This window comes from Erpetoichthys calabaricus (genome assembly GCF_900747795.2).
Source record: "Erpetoichthys calabaricus chromosome 1 unlocalized genomic scaffold, fErpCal1.3 SUPER_1_unloc_27, whole genome shotgun sequence".
Lineage (NCBI taxonomy): Eukaryota > Metazoa > Chordata > Cladistia > Polypteriformes > Polypteridae > Erpetoichthys > Erpetoichthys calabaricus.
The window spans coordinates 1,083,484-1,107,709 of NW_026261593.1; the positions used below are offsets into that span (position 1 = coordinate 1,083,484).

The following is a 24,226-nucleotide window of genomic DNA, read 5'->3' on the forward strand; positions in this document are numbered from 1 at the left end:
CTGATTTTGTTTTTTCTTTCTCTTCTCTTAAGGAAGGCCACGGTTTTGAGTATATACATTTTTATCTTTATTTTTAATTTTGGGACTGGAAAATCCACTGTATATTTTGCTCACTATTTTTGATTGGGACATTTTTGTTTTTGTGCACCTGTAAATAAAACCCACTTTTGTTTTGGAGATGCCACCTTTCTGTGTCTGTGTTTCCATATCTGACTTTTCTCAAATCTGATCCTGGTCAGTCCTGAACTACAAGATGCCCACCGTGTAGTTTGGTGCCAACCTTGCCAATACATGGGGTGTCACAATCTGGCTTTGTTCTTCTTCTGAGAGTGAAGGATCATACTTGGCATTGTAGTGCCTCTCCTCTGTGCCCTGTGCTTCAGGAATGGTGTAAAGCAACATTGTCTGATGTTGTAGTCACTGTCACCTGGCACAAGTAATGACTTGATTGATGTTACAATGAATAGTTCAGGTCATATTAGACACTGAGGGATCAGCAGGTAACTTCACCAATGCACAGTTCACCACGTACAGCACCATCACATCTTCCAATGCTACTCTGCCTCAAAAAAAAATGAATCACGGGTTGAGCGAGGCCATGGAGACGTGACGTTTGTCAGTCACATCTTGGATGACTTGTGTATTAATGGAGTGTCACTGCTTACGGTTAACAAAAGCAGCTTCAATCTTGCTCAGTGTCCCTATTGCAATATGGGTGCAGTATAGTGCTTCGATTGAGTTAGGAGAGCTGGACACGGCTACTGATTACTGTTTTATGTTGTCAGAAACATGTCATGGTATGTGTGTACACCCACACCATACGAACACCTCATGTAGTGCATTAGCAGTCAGTTAATGACTTCCAGCACAGCAGACATAATGGAGTGAAGCTTAGCCGAGATACTGTTGAGGTGTCAGCCAGTTCACTGAGAAGTGACAACACCTAGCCGAGATAAAGTGATGACAAAACAGAATTTCTTTAGTGCAAATACGTATCATTGGAGCTCTTAAAGGGAACTAAAATACAGTCTGTACATCATAGTCATCATTTCTGAGGTGTCATGTTTGTCACATCAACGCACCTTATAAGAACAGCTCAGTGAAATGAATTATTATTCTTGCGAGCTGTCATTTAGCTGGTTTGGTTGCATTTTACTATTTGATCAAAGGTGTCGTCATTTCCCAGTTTCTCTGTAATATTATGTATGTATGCATTGGTCAGAGTTGCACTAAATATAAGTTATTTCCCCTGTCAAGTTTTCTTTTGTAAATCTCAATATTTGAATGGGCATATACTCATGTTCAGTCTCATTTTGTGTCTACTCAAGCTTTATAAAGGAGGGCTCAGGACTTTCACTAGTCTACCTATAGAGAGATCTCACCCCAGGCAGCCTGACTCCAAACTCAACAGGAGGCTTCAGCACTCACAGGCCCAAAATGGATTGCTGGCTTAGATAATTATAATAAAGCTCTTATCAAATGTAAAGAACCACCAATATAAGAGCTAGGGTGGTCCTTCAGAAGTGACATTAATGTGGTCCTGTCTCTTAGTGTCTCACCCACAAAACACAAAGATATTTGGATAATTGATAACACAATATAAACAAAACATGAAATTACATAACTAAAATGAAAGAAATATTTAAAAAACAACAAAAGCACTAAATAAGCAAAGATGTTCTTTGGAATGCTTTTATTAGCTTTTCCAGCTTTATTCTTATCTCCCTTTCATATAATGTTCTCTTCACAATCTTTAAGAGTTATCTTGATGTGATGTTGAGACACCTTAACTGTTAGCTAAACCAACAAGCTTGATGGTCTGATGAATGGTCTCCTCGTCTGTTACATTTCTTATGTTCTTGTTCTGTATGTTCATGAGCAAATCTTTATTGAGAAGAGACGGCTTTGTCAGTGTAATGGGCTAGAATTCAGTATTCTAAAAAAAAATGACATTTTGGTGTGTTGCTTAGTGTAATGGGCTATAAACCAGTGTTTTAAAGAAAAGGCAGAATTTCTGGAAAATTCTGCTACAGGTTATTGCTGATGGCTATCTACAGGACACAAATATTTACCTGTCTTGCTAAAGAGTCACCTGCTTTGAATAGTCAGCCTGCTTTGATTTAGTATCTCATCTACACACAATGTGGGGATACACAACTGTCTGCTTCCTTGGAAAATTAACAAGTTCTGGGGACACTGGTTTCTAATCAAGTACTCAAAGTAAATGTGTTTACACTATTTGTTATACAGAGGAGATTGGCTTGCACCATTGTTTTCACTGATTACCATGTTCATCTATGCAGAAATTGAAGTATATATATATTTTTGGGAAAAGGAGAATAAAGGTAGAAGAGAACAGAGAAGTATGGTCTGAGACTTGGGACTGCTGTCTGTTTCTTTTATGTTTTACACCATATTGCTGTGGCTACACCCTGTAGCAACAGTGACTTGTACCTGGCCCAGGTTCCCCTAGGCCTGAGGTCGGTAACATCAGCACCCACATTGCTTCCCTGTTTCTGTCTGAGTGCCTCCAAGCCACACCTCCAGTCTCCTCTCATTGGTTGAACACCTCACTTGACGGGACTGTAAAGGTTTAAATGACGTGTTCAGCATTGACAGTCCAGTTGTTTGTGTGTTATGAGTTCAGGTTGATTGTGTTTGTCTGTTATTGTAGTGCAGTTGAAGATCAGACCACATTCTCAGGAGGAATTTGGGATGAAATTCAGGAGATTATGAAGAGTTCACAAACTTTTTTCTTGCATCTGTGGAGATATTTAAATTAAATTGAAGATTTTAAACAACACATTCTCAGAATGTGTTCTGTCTTTAGCTAACAGTTTGGTGTTTGGCCTGTTTGTGTTGTAATGTGTACAAATTCTTTACACAGTGGGTCACAGACACATGGAGTAAGTGACTAAGTAGTGTATTAGACAGTAGGAGTTTAGGGGCTTTCAACACTCAACTTGATGTTATTTTAGAAGAATTAAGTGGATAGGGCTGGTGAGCTTTGCTGGGCTGAGTGGCCTGTTATCGTCCAGATTGCTCAAACAGATCTGCAGTCACCTGAGGGAGAAATTATAGACTTGTTGCTATCTCGGCTCTTCACTTTCCTTTTTGCTTCCTCTCCCCAGGCAGGGTGCCAGCCCACCGCAGGGCACACACACACCAGGGGCCTCATGTATAACGCCGTGCATAGAACTCACACTATAACATGGCGTAAGCACAAAAGCGGGATTGTGCATATGCACAGAAAAATCCAGATGCAGGAATCTGTGCGCACGCATACTTTCACGTTCTTCCACTACATAAATCCCGATTTGCGTGAAAAGTAATGCACGTGCACGCGCCTTCTGTCCGCCCCAACTCCTCCCAGAATTACGCCTCTTTGAATATGCAAATCAATATAAATAGCCTTCTGTGAAAAGACAATGGGAAAAGCACAGGGGAAAATAAGAATTTCAGCGAATACCAAGTGGAGGCAAAGGAAAAACGTACTATTTGTTGGTTTAAACAGTGGTATAAGCAACAAAAGGAAGCTGATCGAGTGACAGAGTGTCAGAGAAACTCGAAAGATCAAATTCACAAAGTCGCACAGTGCCCGAAATAAAAAAGAAATCACATATCAATTTCGGCGTGAAAAGGCGAGTCATAGCCCACCGTCTGAGTGTCATATGAAAGCTTATTAGGGTACAGACAAAAAACATAGGCACACAGTGGGAAAAAAGCACGAAATGTCAACTTTAATCTCGAAATTTCCACTTTAATCACGTAGTTTATTTTGCCATTAAAGTAGAACATCATAAACTTCATCTTAAAATCATTTATTTTACTAGTTTCTCAAGTAGCATGTTAAATGCTTTTTTCTGTGTTTGATCTTCTATGTGCTCTATGTGTGTGAATCACTACGTGCTTCCGTTCTTTCTCTTTCTCCGACAGGACACAGAATCCATTACATATATTACAGCTGTCTGAATAATTAAAATACTGAGATGTATACGTGATATCATTTTCATGATGATAGGAATGAAAGCATGTTATTAAACATGGGAACACGGTGGCACAGTGATTGTTCATATCTCACGCAAGAGGCTTGCTGCGCCATGTGCGACCTTCGATAAAATAATTTATTACAGAAGTACTGTCTCTTTCAAACGTACTAACCTCCAATTCCTGTCCATACTTTTCTTTCTCCAATCGCCACACAATCAGCTCTGTAATAGACGTTAAGCCATTTGTAAGCTTAAAACGCCGATTCTTCAAAACTTTTAAGGAACATTGAAATATCTTCGTAGTGCATGTTTAATTATTCTACAGTATTCGTCTATCCTTCCAGTGTCGTGTCACCACCAGCAAGAATACAGCGCAAGCAGGAGCTATCCTTCAACCAGCTATACGCTGCGGCACCGTGTCTTCACATGTTTAATTATTAGCAATACAGATTATTTAAATGAAGTTAAAGTTTTATCTGTATACTATAAGCAACATATTTTGCTGCATTTCATCTTAAAAATGATATTGTCATCATACGCGCTTTATAAAGTAGCGCAGGTTGTGGAATATTATAACTGTAGTGCAAGTTTACAGTGAGGTGATTGAGTGCGTTTATAGTTCTTGGGATGAAACTGTTTCTGAAACGCGAGGTCCGTACAGAAAAGGCTTTGACGCTTTTTGCCGTGGTTGAGGTAGTGTGTACTTGAAACTGTATACCGATAATTCTCTTTCCGATCAGCTGCTGCTGTGATTCCCCACTCAGATACAGTGATATAAATACTCCGAGTGGTGCAGTAAGAGTAATATGGAAAAAGATGATCTGCTGTGGCAACCCTTAACGGGAACAGCAAAAAGAAGAACAAGATGCAGTGAGCGTAACAACGCTAAAGCAGTTCTGGTATTTGGAATACTATGGCTATTCCCTGGCCCATTATATTGCAGCAGGTTAATTACAATCAGATGCATTACACTAATAAACAATATGCAGTTAATTTCAGTGTATTTATAAAGCCACGTCAGGAATGTGGGTCTAAGAAAGAAAGGATGAGCACACAGGAACAGTAGTTTGACCATTCTGTGGACCATTATATTGTTACAGGTTAATTACAATCAGATGCATTAAATTTATGAACGATATGCGGTTAATTTCAGTGTATTTGACAAAGCCGCCGCCGTGGATGTGGATCTAAAAAAGAGTAACCACACAGGAACAGTAGCACTGCTTTGACGCTGGGTGCCGCCAGTCTGCAAAACCGAGCGGAGAAATTGCGTACGCCAAGGTATGAGTTACCGTGGAAATGTGCGTGGCTTTACGCCAAGTTTAGGTTTTATACATCGCGATTTGAGCGTGGAAACGGGAGTACGCAACATTTCTGTGCGTACGCACCGTTTATACATGAGGCCCCAGATGTGGTGGGAAGCGAACCCAGATCTCCTAACTGCAAGGCAAGGTAAAATACATTCAATGACTAAAAAAGAAACAAAAAAAAGGTATGGAAAATTAAATCCAAGATATAAGATCCAGTCTTTCGAGGGTAGCAGGCAGTGTGGTGGAGTCTTTAAGGCTTTGAATGGCAAACCCTGATGTTGTTGGCTCAAATCCCACTACTGACTCCCTGTGTGTCCATTAACAAGTCACTGGACCTGCCTGTGCTCCAGTTGGAAAACCAAATGAAATGCAACCAATTGTTTCATAAACGTTGTAAGTCAACTTGGATAAATAAGTAAATAAGTAAAAAGCTGAATAAGTAAATTTAAATGGATACCAGTAGTGAGGTTTAACTATCATCAGGTTAAAGAATGAGGCCTTTCATACAATCAGAGCAGGAACATCTCCTGGTGTGACTGAGATTAATCAAAAGGTGGAAGACGCCTGTCCTTGATTAATGACAACCACAGAATGAGTAATTAAACTACAATTCCTTTGCATATATGAACTCACACAATAGCTTCAATAAACAATAAGCACTGAAATTTCTATTTTGTTAGCATAAATAAATCCTGGCAGTGCTCGTCCATTAATATTCTAATGGGCAGTATAAACGAGGCCGGTGTGTGATAAAGTTGACCAGTCCTGGTTACACCTGCCACTCCTCATCCAGAACAGACACTAATATGAGTAACTTCTCCAATCCCAGGATTTCTCATCTTAAATTTTATTGTCCTACATCACTGGTGCTCCTCTGGGTCAGTGCATTAATATTTCACTCTCTTTATTCTTCTGTTTTGATTCAGTAATTTTAAATAAGCTATTTTTGTATACATTTTGTAGTTGAGGGACCACTTGATGCTCAGTGAAGTAATGGCTGTGTTCAGCTTTGTTCAGCTACCCTGCAATTACTGTTTTTACAAATTAACCTCAAAATGTCTCATCAGAGCCTCAACATACCCTTTTTTTACTTGTCGGTGTGACATATGAATTGTTCAAATCGGAAGACACACCCTGGTTCTTCTGATTCAAGGCCAGTGAAGAAACCCAGAGGAGTCTGATTGAGGCTGCCATGGCGTCGGATAACTCTGGAGCGGTTTCCACTGTTGATCGACTGAAGGCCTTTATATCGGAGCAAAATGCTGTGTGACCTTGAACACATCAGAAGAGAGAAGTTTTTTCTGACCTTCATGCTGATATTGTCAAAATCAGAAATGAACAGCAGAAACTCTTGTTAGTTTTAGTCCTCAAGTGGAGTGTCAGGACTCTGAGATAAGTTCCTATGCCAAGGCTCAATCTCTTGATAAGAAACTTTATGGACAAGAAGATGGGAGAAGGAGAGACAACATCAGAATTATTGGAGTTCCAGATGATATTAAGAGTGGGGTTATGTTCAGCTTTGTGAAAAAAACAATGGCTTTTTGGTTTCTGACCATCCCAAATTTGAGGCCTGAAATTGTGTGGGCACATAGAATATAAACGAGGGAAAGTGACAGTGCACGTCTACATCCAATTATCATCAAGCTGCTTCGCTATTCTGACTGAGTTACTATTCTGAAAGAGGATCTCAACAATTCAAATGTAACTTATGAAGGATGGAAGATCTACGTTTATTGCCAGTGACTCAGTCCACACCACACAAGACCTCGTCTCTGGTGATCACAAAGGCTCCACAAATTGGTCTTTCTGCTTTCCTCATTTATCTGGCCAAGCCTCAAATATCCTTCCTGGGAGAGCAGCGGCTGTTCATCGACCCTCAACAGGCACTCAATGTCCTTGACTCCTTCATGTCACTGGTGCTTGGACGCTTTGACTGTTTTGTGTATGATATTCCAGTACTGCTTAGACATTTTCCTGAATATTGATTCATAATTACTACTTCTTTCTTTTTTTCATATGTGTATTTAATTTCTGTGCATACACATGTGATTAGAGAGACACTGGAGGTTGTGAGGGCTCAGTACACGAGCCTTGTATGCTCTACATAATCTCAGCCCATAACTGATTAAAATTTGCTTGCATGTCATATTTATCTTCAGATGTGTTTTTATTTTATCACCACATTGACTCTTGTATTGTGAATGTTGGGGTTAGGATGGGATTGTTTAATAAGCTCTCTCCATTTTTGCCCACTCATAAGCAGAACCTGGTGAGTTTTTCCATCCATCCATCCATCCATCCATCCATCCATCCATCCATCCATCCATCCATCCATCCATCCTCTTCCTCTTATCCGAGGTCGGGTTGCGAGGGCAGCAGCTTGAGCAGAGATGCCCAGACTTCCCTCTCCCCGGCCACTTCTTCTAGCTCTTCCGGGAGAATCCCGAGGCGTTCCCAGGCCAGCCGGAAGACATAGTCCCTCCAGAGTGTCCTGGGTCTTCCCCAGGGCCTCCTCCTGGTTGGACGTGCCCGGAAGACCTCACCAGGGAGGCGTCCAGTAGGCATCCTGATCAGATGCCCGAGCCACCTCATCTGACTCCTCTCGATGCGGAGGAGCAGCGACTCTACTCTGAGCCCCTCCCAGATGACTGAGCTTCTCACCCTATCTTTAAGGGAGAGCCTAGACATCCTGCGGAGGAAACTCATTTCAGCCGCTTGTATTCGCGATCTCGTTCTTTCGGTCACTACCCATAGCTCATGACCATAGGTGAGGGTAGGAACATAGATCGACTGGTAAATTGAGAGCTTTACCTTACGGCTCAGCTCCTTTTTCACCACGACAGACCAATGCAACGCCCGCATTACTGTGGACGCCGCACCGATCCGCCTGTCGATCTCACGCTCCATTCTTCCCTCACTCGTGAACAAGACCCGGAGATACTTGAACTCCTCCACTTGGGGCAGGATCTCGCTACCAACCCTGAGAGGGCACTCCACCCTTTTCCGGCTGAGGACCATGGTCTCGGATTTGGACGTGCTGATTCCCATCCCAGCCGCTTCACACTCGGCTGCGAACCGATCCAGAGAGAGCTGAAGATCACGGTCTGATGAAGCAAACAGAACAACATCATCTGCAAAAAGCAGTGACCCAATCCTGAGTCCACCAAACCAGACCCCTTCAACACTCTGGCTGCGCCTAGAAATTCTGTCCATAAAAGTTATGAACAGAATCGGTGACAAAGGGCAGCCTTGGCTGAGTCCAACTGTCACTGGAAACGGGTTCGACTTACTGCCGGCAATGCGGACCAAGCTCTGACACCAATCGTACATGGACCGAACAGCCCTTATCAGGGGGTCCGGTACCCCATACTCTCGGAGTATCCCCCACAGGATTACTCGAGGGACACGGTCGAATGCCTTTACCAAGTACACAAAACACATGTAGACTGGTTGGGTGAACTCCCATGTACCCTCCAGGACCCTGCTAAGAGTGTAGAGCTGGTCCACTGTTTCGCAACCAGGACGGAGGTCTTCGAAGTACTCCAGATGGAGTATCACCATGACTGCTCTGCATCGGAGCTGGGGGTCCTCTACGGCGCATCTTCAACCTGAGCCTGGAACAGGGGAGAGTCCCAAGGCTTTGGAAAACATCTTGTATCACCCCAGTCCCAAAGGTATCATGTCCTAGTGAGCTGAATGACTTTCGGTCTGTTGCTCTGACATCACATGTGATGAAGACCATGGAGAGGCTGCTTCTTCACCACCTTAGGCCACAGGTTTAACAAGCCCTTGACCCTCTGCAGTTTGCATATCAGGAGAAGGTGGGAGCGGAGGGTGCCATCATCTATATGCTACACCGATCCCTCTCTCACTTGGACAGAGGCAGTGGTGCTGTAAGAATTATGTTTCTAGACTTCTCTAGCGCCTTCAACACAATCCAACCTCTGCTCCTTAGGGACAAGATGACAGAGATGGGAGTAGTTTCATACCTGGTGGCATGGATCGTGGACTATCTTAAAGACAGACCTCAGTATGTGCGTCTTGGGAACTGCACGTCTGACATTGTGGTTAGCAAAACAGGAGCGCCACAAGGGACTGTACTTTCTCCGGTCCTGTTCAGCCTATATACATCGGACTTCCAATACAACTCGGAGTCCTGCCATGTGCAAAAGTTCTCTGATGACACTGCTATCGTGGGCTGCATCAGGAATGGGCTGGAGGATGAGAATAGGGACCTAATCAATGACTTTGTTAAATGGTGCAACTCAAACCACCTACAACTGAACACCAGCAAAACCAAGGAGCTGGTGGTGGATTTTAGGAGGCCCAGACCCCTCATAGACCCCGTGATCATCAAAGGTGACTGTGTGCAGATGGTGCAGACCTATAAATATCTGGGAGTGCAGCTGGATGATAAAATAGACTGGACTGCCAATACTGATGCGCTGTGCAAGAAATCTATCTATCTATCTATCTATCTATCTATCTATCTATCTATCTATCTATCTATCTATCTATCTATCTATCTATCTATCTATCTATCTATCTATCTATCTATCTATCTATCTATCTATCTATCTATCTATCTCGCCCCACCGACCCACAAAGTCCCGAGTCGAGGTCAGCAGCGCACCATCACCACCATATACAGTGTTGACACTTCACTTCTTCCCCTTCCTGAGACGCCGGATGGTGGACCAGAATCTCCTCGAAGCCGTCCGAAAGTCGTTCTCCATGGCCTCCCCAAACTCCTCCCATGCCCGAGTTTTTGCCTCAGCAACCACCAAAGCCGCATTCCGCTTGGCCTGCCGGTACCTATCAGCTGCCTCCAGAGTCCCACAGGACAAAAGAGTCCTGTAGGACTCCTTCTTCAGCTTGACTGCATCCTTCACCACTGGTGTAAACTAACGGGTTCGGGGATTGCCGCCACGACAGGCACTGAAAACCTTACGGCCACAGCTCCGGTCAGCCGCCTCAACAATAGAGGCACAGAACATGGCCCATTCTGACTCAATGTCCCCCACCTCCCTCGGGATGTGGTCGAAGTTCTGCCGGAGGTGGGAGTTGAAGCTACTTCTTACAGGGGGCTCTGCCAGACGTTCCCAGCAGACCCTCACAACACGTTTGGGCCTACCAGGCCTGACCGGCATCCTCCCCCACCATCGAAGCCAACTCACCACCAGGTGGTGATCAGTTGACAGGTCCGCCCCTCTCTTCACCCAAGTGTCCAAGACATGTGGCCGCAAGTCCGACGACACGACCACAAAGTCGATCAGGGTGATTTTTTCCTGTGTTTTTATTTGAGAGACCTCGGTTTAGTTTTTTGCATATATAGTTTAGGGGTGGGATTCAAAGTGTTTATTTGATCTTTGCACTTCACGCTTCATACATTATATAGTTTATGTCTACATTTTGTCATTTATTACTAAAATATGAAAAATGTTTCTGTTTTAACGATGTGTTTACACATTATTGTAAAAATGGAACACACATGAAATGCATGTGTTCCAAATAGCGATCTATTATTTCCACTCTAAAACTCCAGCACTTCACTCCCAGATAATCAATCAAGGCCTGAGCTGGGAGAACTTTGTGAACGTTCTGCGGCAGTGGGAGGATGGAATAGCAGGCTGCTTGCTGCTTGTCTTGATCAGCACATTTACAAGACAAAAGACGCTGATGGATGAGGTGCGAAGGGCTTTAAGGTTGGCCGAATTTATGGGTTTTTTCGTAAGCTTTGGTAATTTTAGTGTTAAGTACACCGGTGTTTCTCTGATCCAGTCCACAAGCTCAAAATGACGCTAATCACAGAGAAGGTAAATGACCATCTTGTGCAGAGTTGAGAATTCATTTCATGTGCACTCGTTGCTATCTCACTGGTGTTAAACTGAGCGAGATGTGAGCTCTTAGACTGCATAGATGAGATTCATTAGCCTCCATGCCTCAAGTCAAGCAAAAATACAATGATGATACAGATAAATAGTGTAACAGATAAGCCCTTTGTCCACCTCTTGAACCCTCAGGTACCACTCTGATGACCAGGTGAAAGTATAAATACTATTTATTTTGTAACTATATTGTGCACAAAGCACCCTTTCCACCACACTATTCATAAACAATAACAATTCTCAATACAATAACCAATCCTCCTCGCCCAGACACTTCACCCTCCTACCTCCCAGCTCAGCTCAGTGTCTGGGCTTCCCACAGTCCTTTTATATCCCCTGACCCGGAAATGGTTCCTGGCAAAACCCACAAGTCCGTTTCCTTCCGGGTCAGGGTAAACAGTCCTCTTCTTCACCCCGGGAGCACGTCGTTTCTTCCGGACACGTGATGCTGACGCACTCCCGGGTTATAGGGCACACAAGAGCCCACTAGCCCCCCTACAGCGACTCCCAGTGGTCCCCAAGGTATCCATCAGGGCTGGGTATAGAAACTACAAAGTCCACGAGGCCCTGCTGGAACTCGGGGCACCATCATGCGGTCCGGAGGGCTCCTCCTAGCGGCCTGGGTGTTGCGACCGGAGTCTGTAGCCGGTTGTCCATCACAATAGATAATATCACTAACTACTGCTTGGAAATTAATAAGGTTTATTTTATTTTATTTTTGTTTCTGAATTTTCCCCCTGCTGAACCCCCCCATCTTCAGAGTGATTGATGTGTTTTTTAATTTAATTAATTTACCAAACCTCTCACAAAATGATGCTGCTTTTCTGGAGATCCCTGTTTTAGCTGAAGAAATTAAATCCATTAAATGCATTTTTAAATCCATCTGCAACAAAAAAGCCCCTGGCACAGGTTGTATGAAGACAGAAGTATATTTTACATTTCAGCCACAAGTGTCCAGTTTGCTGTTTCAGGTCAGGTGTCATGTGGGTCCAAGGGTTTTTCAGTGATCTGCATGTTTTATTCATTTAAGTTCTACCCTGTTCTCGTTGTATATTAACATATTTTTGTTTTGCTATCCTCTGCCTCTTTTTAAAATCAAATAACAAAAAAAAAAAAAACATTACGGAGTCAGGTGGCTATGAACTAGTTGTTTAGAAATATCAATAGACATTCTGCTTAATAAAAGTGCCTTTCACATGTTTGACATGACAGTCTCCAATATAATGAGAGGTGACGATGATCACTTTCTACCTACAATGATTAAAAATATATATATCCATCCATCCATCCATTTTCCAACCCGCTGAATCCGAACACAGGGTCACGGGGGTCTGCTGGAGCCAATCCCAGCCAACACAGGGCACAAGGCAGGAACCAATCCTGGGCAGGGTGCCAACCCACTGCAGTAATTTATACAATATTGTAAGAATATGATGACAACATGATAATGCTGTTCTGCAACATAGTAAAAAAAAAAAAAATCAACAATAATCTTGCTGATGGGTGGCACGGTGGCGCAGTGGGTAACGCTGCTGTCTCGCAGTTAGGAGACCTGGGTTTGCTTCCCAGGTCCTCCCTGCGTGGAGTTTACATGTTCTCCCCGTGTCTGCGTGGGTTTCCTCCCACAGTCCAAAGACATGCAGGTTAGGTGGATTGGTGATACAGTATTAAATTGGTCCTAGTGTGTGTGTGGGTGTGTGTGTGTGGGTGTGTTTGTGTTCTGCAGTGGGTTGGTGCCCTGCCCGGTATTTGTTCCTGCCTTTCGCCCTGTGTTGGCTGGGATTGGCTCCAACAGACCCCCGTGACCCTATGTTATGGTATAGCAGGTTAGAAAATAACTGACTGACTGACTAATCTTGCTGATTGTGCCTTTCTCATGTGATCGATTTATTTTACTGTTTAAACTTTTTGGCCTCACTGATTGTGCTCATGTGTTGAGTAGCTGAAAATGAAAAAATGAACAAGTTGAGTGTCTTTTCACGTGCTATTTAAGTCATACGATTGCTTATGCTAGTCAAAGTTTGTTCATAAATTGAACCAACATCTATTTAGTGTTGTCAGATAATGTCAGTATTAAAGTAATGGATTAAAAACTAAGCTTTTATGTATGTATGTATGTATGTATGTATGTATGTATGTATGTATGTATGTATGTATTTATTTATTTATTTATTTATTTATTTATTTTTAAACTTTATACAGGGGGAATCAAACTTCACTGCTGTTCTGAATGTGGTAAAACGTTTTCATGGAGAAGTAATCTTCAGACCCACCAAAGAATTCACACAGGACAGAAGCCATTTGACTGTGCTGAATGTGGTAAAACGTTTTCATGGAGAAGTAATCTTCAGACCCACCAAAGAATTCACACAGGACAGAAGCCATTTGACTGCTCTGAATGTGGTAAAACGTTTTCACAGAGAAGCTCTCTTCAGAGCCACCAAAGAATTCACACAGGACAGAAGCCATTTGACTGTTCTGAATGTGGTAAAACGTTTTCACAGAGAAGCTCTCTTCAGAGCCACCAAAGAATTCACACAGGACAGAAGCCATTTGACTGTTCTGAATGTGGTAAAACGTTTTCACAGAGAAGCTCTCTTCAGAGCCACCAAAGAATTCACACAGGACAGAAGCCATATGACTGTTCTGAATGTGGTAAAACGTTTTCATGGAGAAGTAATCTTCAGAGCCACCAAAGAATTCACACAGGAGAGAAGCCATTTGACTGTTCTGAATGCGGTAAAACGTTTTCATGGAGAAACAGTCTTCACAGCCACCAAAGAATTCACACAGGGGAGAAGCCATATTGCTGTTCTGAATGTGGAAAAAAGTTTTCACAGAGAAGCAATCTTCAGAAACACAAAAGAATTCACACAAGAGAGAAGTGTTTGAATTAGACAACCGCACCAAAGTAGCATTTGTCAACTGAAGATTGAAATCAACCTTGCTGAAGATTATCAAATAAGAAAACCTGACCAAGAGGAGACTTAAGAAATACTTGGGGACTGACGAGGGTTCAGATATAAACTGTAAGGAGCAGAGATTTATTACCAGCAGTGAATACACAAAAAGGATAAAAATGGTCCTTAGATGTTCCTTGACAGGGAGGAACAAAATAGAAGCACTTAATCAGTTAGTAAAACACGTCATCTCATACAGCTTTGGGATCACAGACTGGCCACAGAAAGACCTCAACATTCTGGATGTAAAAACAAAATTGCTTCATGCCAACCAACTAATATACAAAAACCAATGCATTCTGAGACCATGAGTTCCTGGGGCAGAAATTGGAATGCCCTAAATCAGGCATGTTAAACACGTGGCCCAGAAATCTGTGCGGCCCGCATGACAGATTCTAGTTGGCACTAAATTTGTACAAAATGATTACTGTCATTTGTGATTGAATCATTCTGCATCTTCCGCGTTACTTATTGATCTTTCTTACTTCCGTCTTCTGACAAAAGCGTGTTTTCCCATGGCATTACGGTACCGGAAACGTCATCTGCTAGTATAGTTGCAGCTGCGGTGTCAGCTCCTTGATACCCTAGGCATGACACAAATGAACCTTCCCCAAAGTTAGTGAGCCGCGACGTCACCACTGAAGTGCTAGGCTGCAGCAGCCTGGCAGGCTACACTACTGGCTGGGCTGCTGAGACTGGCCACTGGGCAGAACAGAGCATCACAAGTAGTAATAACTCGCATATTTTCACATTTTTTAGCTCTAGTTTTATGTAATTTTGTGCTAGTATTGTAACAAACATTTAGTGCAGACTACAGCTGAAGATCTGAAGTGGACGTGAGAAGTTGGTGAGTTGTTTAATAACACATTTTTGTGATTTTCATCCATCCATCCATTCTCTAGGTCAGGGGGCTTTTTGCATATCGGCTTATTTTACAATATAAACTTTGAAGTAAACTTAGTAAAGTAAAATTTGATTTTTGTAGGATTTGTTTTCCAACTTGAATTACTGAGCAATGAATTCAGTGAGCGTTTTCGTGATTTCAGTTCACACTAACAGGACTTTGCGCTGTTTACGTCACCATACTCTTACAACGTTGAGAATGCGCCTGAGAATATCCAAATGGATTTGATTGAACTGCAGTCAGATTCTACTCTGAAGGCAAAATACAACGAAGTTGGTGTGCCAGGCTTGTATGCTTACCTGCCACCCTCATATGTGCAGATCTGTAAGTTGGCATCGCGAGTACTGTCTATGTTCTGAAGCACTTACCTTTGTGAGCAGTTGTTTTAATTAATGATAGCTACCAAAACCCAACATCGCTCAAGACTTACTGTCGAGCGCCTTTCATCCCTCATAAAAGTTGCAGCTGCACAAGATTTCAAGCCTGAGATTGACGAACGGGTTACTAACAAGAGATGCCAAGTGTTGGGACAAAAGAAATAGATCTCACACTGTACGACTTCTATATAAGGACCTAGCTAAGAGGCTAAGACTCTAACTGTACGCTGTTGTACGGAGATTGTATGGAAATAAATTGCTTTTCTTTAAACTTTAAACTTTAAGTGTTACATTTTTTAAAGTTTTCAGAGTTGTAAAGAAAGCTACAGTAACTTTGTATAATAGTATTTGTTACAGTGCGGCTCACTGACGCACAGTCGAAGCGGCCCACCAATGGTAGTGAGTTTGACATGCCTGCTCTAAATAGAAGTAGATTACAAATGCAGATCTTCACTTATAGAAGTGCCAGCATTCCTTCTTGGTTCACAGGATTGCCACATTTGTAAAATATTACAGTCTGAACTGGAAAGCCAAGATCAACCACCTTCATCAAGCTGGGTTAAACAATCCACAAAACCAAGGATTTGCACAGAGAATGGTGACACAATTTTGTAAAAAGAATAAATAAGATAATAACAAGGTAGACCAAGAGAGGAGAAAAGTAAGTGGAGAGACCACAGATCTCCTACTATCGGCTAATGTGGACCAAAACCTGGCACATATGGATGGCTCAGTACAGAAGAAATGAGATGCAGGGCTGAATGCTTGCTAATGGCCACTTAAGATTGTGGATTACAAGGTCATTGGCAACATGTTGTGAGAGAAATAGATAAAGAAACAAATGTAGTTTTGCAACAAACTGGTGGAGACAGTACAGTATACCAGTCCTACGTTTTAGAAAATTCACAGCCAGAAAACCAGGATACCACAGTGAAGGAGAAACATTCAGATAATCTATGTATCAGTCCCAAATTATTTATCTGTCTCGAAAAGAGACACAACAGACAACAAAATATCAGGAGATACAATCAGAAATGTGGACCCAGATGTGAAATAAAAAATAAAAAAAGAAATTATCCAAGATCATTTAGATCCACATTTAAGCAGATTTAGACATCCTACAAATCAAAGTTACATCCTATGAGCTCCATAAGGTGGCGCTGTTAGGAACAATGCAGGTTTTGCAGAAAGCCCTAGCAGTGAACCTAAAAGAATAATAAAGACAGGACATAGAGGACACCATGACGTAAGAGTGGGATACATGATAATATTGTTGAAATCAAACTGAGAGAAAAGTCATAAGTGTTGTGAATGTGCAGAAACAATTCAATCACAAGAGCAGTTTTAAGAGCCACAAAAGCATTTACACAGGAGAGAAGAAATGTGACTTGACACGAGGCAGATGTGGAATAAAACCTCCGAGACTGTGCCAGTGCCAGGATGAACAAGCCTTATCAAAAAAAAATATGCCCAGCCCCATCTGGATACGTTACCACTCACCATCACTCCATATGAATTACAGAAGGAATCACTACGATAGACAGTGCAAGTACTGGGCCAAGTCCTGGCAGCAAACTGAAGAGAATAACAACAGCAGCAGTGCAGAAATCTCTCCACAAGAACGAGCGATCTTCAGGACTCCAACATGAGGGTCACTCCTGTCCAGAATAGTAAGCAGACTAAACCATTGTAGAGAAATGAATCCCTGAGAGAAGCTGGATCGCTCTAACGAATATGGCAGTTTTCACAAAGAGGTAGCCGGATATTGGAGAGAGTGTTAACAGAAGAACATTTTATTAATCAGCCCCCCATATGAGGTGAGTGCAGATGTCTACCCTAAGAGATGCATCAGTAGTTACCTTGTTAGTCTACTCATCAGAGTGTGTGATAACAAATGGTGCACCTCCAGGTAAACCACCACAGAGGAGTGGACAAATGAAGACCACTGTAAGCGAAATGACAGCAGTTTTGCTTTTTAGAGCCAATTCAGTCACAAAGAAGGCCAACTTGGGGCCAGGCACTGATTTGAAGCTTATAGGATCAGCTGCACAAATTACACACAAAATGACATTTCACAAAAATAGAATTCTTTAAATCTACCGAAGTGCCTTTCAATCAGCTCATTCTCTGGCCATCTTTCTATTTCACTGATCACATTTGCTGTTTGTTTCATCAAGTTCAAGAATAAAGAGTTTGTCAAGACTATTAAACAATCACACCCTGATAAAACACTCAACTCCTCCTTGCAGAAACAAATCAAAGTTGGGTCTTTTCTTAGAAGTAACAACTGTCTGGTTGCACAACAGACTTGCTTTGGTGTTTGCTGTCACACAAATAGTCTGTTATGTCAGCTTGACATTCCTGGGAGTCACGGAGTCTCACCTCAGTCCACCTGATAATTATTGATCTGCGAGGGTCTCATAGTCAGTTGGTGGGCCATAGCGAGCAAATAATTTGTAATCAGGCGTTGCAACAAAATATAAAGAGCCAGAAGCAAATAGACAATTTGGAACATTATACAACAATCTCTCTGAACATATACCTGTGTTCTTAGCCATTATCCACCATATATTTGTAATTCTGTTATTTCTCTTTCTGTATGTAATTTTGTGTTTGTTGATAAATTGTTAATTACTGCAAGCCATGTCTGATCTTTGACTCTGCTATCAAGTGTTTAAATGTTGAAGCCATACAATCTCTTTTTTCCCCTTTGTGCACATGCTATGCTATATCGCGCTTTGACTTTCGTGGCTTCACTCTATCGCAGATTTTATATGTAAGCATATCTAAATATATAACGCGGATTTTTTGCTGCTTTGCGGGTTTCTGCAAACAATGGGTCTTTTTACTTCTGGTACATGCTTCCTCAGTTGGTTTGCCCAGTTGATTTCATACAAGGGACACTATTGGCAGATGGCTGAGAAGCTACCCAATCAGAGCACGCAGTTAAGTTCCTGTGTGCTGATTGGCTTAGCGACGGAGCGCCGAATTCTATTCTGCTGTGTTAACCAGGAAGTCTCGTCTCGCTCATTCAGCATCAACGTGTTTCGCTGTGTAAAGAGTTAACTTTTGTACTCTTTTGTGTTTATTTTTGTGCATAGTCAAGTCCTTTGTTATGGCTCCAAAACAATCTGCTTCTGCTACTGCTTTAGGGGCCGTGCCCAAGCGCAAACGGAAAATGCTAACGATTGTCGAAAAGGTAAAAGTTTTGGATATGTTGAAGGAAGGGAACAGCTACACCGCTGCAGGACGCCATTACGGCATCAATGAGTTCACTATTCTTTTTATTTAAAAAGGAGGAAAAGAATATAAGATCTACGGCCACAGTGTCCTTTAACCAGGGTGCAAAACGAGTTGCAAGTGGACGTGATAAGGCGGTAGTCCGGACATAATCTGCTTTAGGGATTTGGATTGAAGAGTGATAGAAGAAGAACAATGGCGGTGCTACACAGTCGCCTGAAGAGGCTCCTTTAGAAGAGCTGTAACGCTATCCTTTGTTGTGCAGTAAAATTAAACTCATCGTTATCGGACAAGTTGTCGTGTCATTGTTGGTGACTAACCATAATTAATTATTTACGTACAGTACTTACTACATGTACATAGTTTAGTGTTGCTGTACACACAATTTACTGTATACAATTTTTCTTGCATTGTACATATTTATTGCTGGTGGCCTGTCTGTTGTAATGACTGTAACATATGTGATATCGGAGACGCCTGATATCTTTAAAATAATATTTAGGTTTTACTGTATATAAACAGTGTGTTTACATACATAATTTCAACAAATCTTAACTAATATCTAAGAGAATACAAAGGGTTTGTGCTCTATAATTGTGCGGGAAATGTTTTTATTAGTGTGGGAGAGTTTATAAGGGCTTAAAATATCTAAAAATAACCATATAAACATATGGTTTTTACTTCGCGGATTTTCACCGCGATCGAGGAGGGATTACTGTATTCATAACTGGTGAGTATTCTTTTAACATTTAGGCTTTGTAACACACAGTAAGTTAATCTGCCTGCTCTCTGAAGTTTTATTCTCAAACACACAGTAAGTAATGGCGCTCAGCCTCCGAGGTCTCATGTAAATGTTATTCATGTAACACACGCTAAGAAGGCGACTTGGCCCCTGAGGTTTCAACAATAAAACATGTGCTAGTTAAACAGCTCTTAGCCTCGGAGGTCACAGATTACTTTATAAGGATTTATAACCTAAACCTTTACAAATGATAGTAAGCCAATGCTAACTCAGATATTACAGTAACTTATAATCAATTCATAATGTACAGCAAAAGTAATCTTTAAACAGCAATCATAAAGATATTAAAAAGGAGATCTGCACCCATTTCCTTCATTGGTTAACAGGAGTGACAACTGCTCAAATAAACAAGTAAAATAATAGGCATGAATGGTTAATTAATAAAGGCATAAATTAATAGACTACTAAAAAATCTTACAGGTGTGACTCAGTGATGTGTATGCAAATATCCAAATAATACCATAGTCCAAATACATTTGTTTAGTAAAATTCAATGTACAAACAGGTCATACAGAAGGAAAAGACAAAAATCGATAATCCAAAACAAATGTTCCTGTATAAGATTTTTTCAATTTAAGCCTTACATATCTTGTTAGTTTCTTTATGTTTCTCTAATAAGTTCTCTATGTAACATACAATTGAGTTTATATGTCAAATGATCAGTAAACTGTGTGCCGCTATTACTTTATTTGAAAGCAAATCAAACAGTCCACACGTCGAGCAGAAGACACGATGTCCCTTACTGACTGAAATTCTATTATGACAGTCCAGATAAAGCGGAGCAATGAGGAAGTGCGATTACAAATTAGCTTTTGGGCTTAAACAGAATCTTCCATTATCTGATTTTCTATAAGAACCTTACATTCAATTCACATTAAACAAACTGAATTTTAAAATTAACTAATAAACCATCTAAGATTGGCTCTTACAGTCTCATTGTCTTCTTTTTCTTGATTTTCTTTAGTTTTATTCTAACTGATCCAACTATTGGGTTGTCGTCAGATCCACAATCATCTCCTGGTCTTGTCCATCCATCCATCCATTTTCCAACCCGCTGAATCCGAACACAGGGTCACGGGGGTCTGCTGGAGCCAATCCCAGCCAACACAGGGCACAAGGCAGGAAACAATCCCGGGCAGGATGCCAACCCACCGTAGGACACACACAAACACACCCACACACCAAGCACACACTAGGGCCAATTTAGAATTGCCAATCCACCTAACCTGCATGTCTTTGGAATGTGGGAGGAAACCGGAGCGCCCGGAGGAAACCTACGCAGACACGGGGAGAACATGCAAACTCCACGCAGGGAGGACCCGGGAATCGAACCCCAGGTCCCCAGATCTCCCAACTGCGAGGCAGCAGCGCTACCCACTGCGCCACCGTGCTGCCCCCCTGGTCTTGTCTTACTGTTTCAAAGGCAATTATTGTCTACTACAATGGAGTTCATGGGAGTTCTGGTTTTATCATCTGGTGTCTTCCTGGTGTATCTTGGGTTTTCTTTTTGTTGGCGCCATGTGTTTGTGACTTTAAAAGAAGGTTTCTTTGAGAATTCTAAAAGTCTTTCCCAATTTTGAATTCTCTCACCAAGTCCATGTGGCCCAATTACTTTCCGTTCTCTAAGCTTTCCCACCTTTGCTATAAAATCCCCTGTAATTATTAGCAATTCTTGATGCTGTTTCATCCTTTTATAAGCAAATCAAGGTCTTCATCAAATGCTTCAATTACTTTCTCATCTTCATCTTCTACTGTGGAGTAAATCTCTCTGAGTTATTAGCAGGGTCGCTGGTCTTGCTTGTATTGTTGTCTACAGAATTCCATCAGATTTTGTTTATCATAAAATCAATGCTTATTGAGTTCTTCCATTTAGAATTAGTGTATCTCCTCTTCTTATGTGCTCTTCTCCATGTACATCACTCTGTATTTTCTTTGTTTGTATAGAAACCTCCCTAATTTTTCCAAAATCTCCTCTAAGACCCCCCCCCCCCCCATGTGTTCTTGGCCAGAGTGGGTGTAGATCCAGTAGTCATTCCCCATGTTGTTACTTATGGCATACATAAGGGCAGGCTAACAGTCCTGCAGTCCTACAGAGTTAGATGCCAAGCGCAGTATAATAACTGACAAGGTGGTCTTCTCTGAAGTTCTGCCTGTGCCACCCACCAGTCCAGATAACGTTGAGGAGATTGGAAGGCTTAATGTGTGGCTCAAATCTTGATGTAGGATAGAAGGATATAAGTTTATGGAGCTTAGGACTCCTGCTTGACCTTATTGGACCTGTTCTGCCATAACGGGTTATATGTGAATTCAGACCTGAGGGGTGAGCTTGTATGCAGACTCCTGGTGGTTGGGCCTTTCCTTATGGAACCCGGCCAGTCATAGTCAGAAGGATCCCCCAATTTACACCCCACCTGCAGGAGGAGTCCTATGTGTCTGGTGCTTTGAGGCTTGTGTGGTAGCCAAAGTCAGGTGCCTTGGTGGACTTATCCCCAGCTACTTGGGGAAGGAACCCAAGCTACTGCAGGAGGTAGAGAGGTAGTGTCACCTCAATGCACAGCATGGGCTCTGGACCCAAACTCCTGGAGAAGGGCTGGACTCTATTCCATTCTGGAGTTCTCCAGAGTGAAAGGCATTAGGAGCTGTGGGTTTACTTACAGCTCCCAACTTGGCACTTGTACTTTGCATTTTTACCTGCTGGACATGAGGGTCATTTTCATACAATTTCTACTTGGAGGCTGTGACTCTTCTCTATGTTTATGTGCTGACTATTGGGTCTGAGTGTTCGACCTTCATAGATTAGTTGGGGGGAGTGCTGGAAGGTGGTCCCACTGGGGACTCAAATGTGAGACTTCAGCACTCACATGAGCAATAACAGTGAAACCTTTAAGGGTGTAATTAGCAGGAACGGCCTACCTGATCAGAAACCAAGGGGTGATTTGCTATTGGACTTCTGTGCTAGTGACTGTCCATAATGAGCACCATGTTTGAGCATAATGGTGTTCATAAGTGCCCTTGGCGTCAGAGTGCCCTAGGCCATAGGTCTACGATTGATTTCTTACCTGTGTCATCAGATCTACGACAGTATGTCTTGGAAACTTGGGTGAAGAGAGTGGCTGGGCTGTCAACTGATCACTAACTGGTTATGAGTTGGATCAAATGGCAAAAGAAGATACCAGATGGACATGGTGATTCAAAATAGTAGTTAGTTAGTAGTTAGGCACCGCCGTGAATGGCAGCCTATCCAGCAGCTTTGTGTACGACTATCTTTCTACCTTTTTCTCTGTCTCTATGGTCACTCCTACCACTTTCTTTTATGTGGACTCGTTTCCTGGACACTTTTTACTACTTGGACATGGATTTTTACACGCTGAGACTCGTCTATTCAGGTAGTCAACTTCAAGCACTGAGAACAAAGGCCGGTGCCGGTGTGGTTCCCTATTTACCCAACGATGTAAGAAGGTTGTATCATGGCAGCAGAGCCAGCGCTAAGCTAAAGGCTAAACGACTAGCGAGGAAGTGGCGATACAAGCCTTCGGTGCTTGCTGCAGGAACATCGAACTCTTGGCCGTATGTTTGTGTCCCTATTACTTGCCCAGAGAGTTTGGACACGTCATTGTTGTTATTGTTTACATCCCTCCTCGGGCGGACGTGGGAATAGCGGCTGACATCATCCATTCTGCTGTTGCTAAACTACAAACGCAGCACCCCAAGGCGCTTGTGCTAATCGCTGGAGACTTTAACCATGTGACGCTGGACAAAACATTACCTGCCTTCTCCCAGTATGTGGATTGTAAGACCCAGGGAAATAGGACTATTGACTTACTGTATGCAAACGTTAAAGATGCATACAGCACCACCCCACTGCCTGTGCTTGGGAAAGCAGATCATAACCTGGTTCTGCTTCAGCCTCACTACAAACGAAAACTGAGGGTCCTACCTACAACCACACGCTCATTCAGGAAGTGGTCCCTTGAGGCAGAGCAGGGTTTGAGAGACTGGAACTACGGACTGGGATATCCAGTAGGGATCACATAGTGAGAACATTGAGGAGGTTGTTGACTGCACTACTGACTACATCAACTTCTGTATGGACATTGTAGTTCCAGTAAGAACTGTACGCTGCTATGCTAACAACAAGCCATGGATTACAAGTAACATCAAGGGCCTTTTGAATCAGAAGAAAAGGGCTTTTAAAGACGGTGATCAGCATGAGCTCAAGCACGTGCAGAAGGAACTCCGAGTCCAGCTCAGGGCGACGAAGGAGCAGTACAGGAGAAAGTTGGAGCAGAAATTGCAGAATAACCGCATGAAGGAAGTGTGGGATGGGATGAAGATCATCACTGGCTTCAGCTCAAAGCGGGGTGCCACCATCGAAAGAGACATAGAGAAAGCAAACGTGATGAACAACTTTTTTAGCATTTCTGACCACCCTAAACCACTCTCACCTCGGAGTACTGCACCCTCCACTCATCCTTCTGCTGATACCAGCATAGGAGACAGTTTTCCCCCACCCACAATTACAGCAGCCCAGGTAAGCAGAGAGCTGAGGAGACTTTGTGCCAGCAAAGCAGTGAGTCCAGATGGAGTATCGCCATGACTGCTGAAGGCCTGTGCAGTTGAGCTGGGGAGTCCTCTACAGCTTATCTTCAACCTGAGCCTGGAACATGGGAGAGTTCCAAGGCTTTGGAAAACATCTTGCATCACCCCAGTCCCAAAGGTATCACGTCCTGATGAGCTGAATGACTTCAGGCCTGCC

General features: G+C 42.5%; 2 protein-coding genes across 2 annotated transcripts in view; both read left to right on the plus strand.

The window, feature by feature from the left end:
- Positions 1–24,226, plus strand: part of LOC114642003 (zinc finger protein OZF) — a 1,360,360-nt gene that overhangs the window by 672,066 nt on the left and 664,068 nt on the right. The window lies entirely within an intron of this gene.
- Positions 7,015–14,084, plus strand: LOC127526416 (gastrula zinc finger protein XlCGF7.1-like). The gene is made up of 2 exons (XM_051921862.1): positions 7,015–7,234; positions 13,390–14,084. Exons 1-2 carry the CDS (start codon positions 7,015–7,017, stop codon positions 14,082–14,084), a joined length of 915 nt encoding a protein of 304 aa, XP_051777822.1.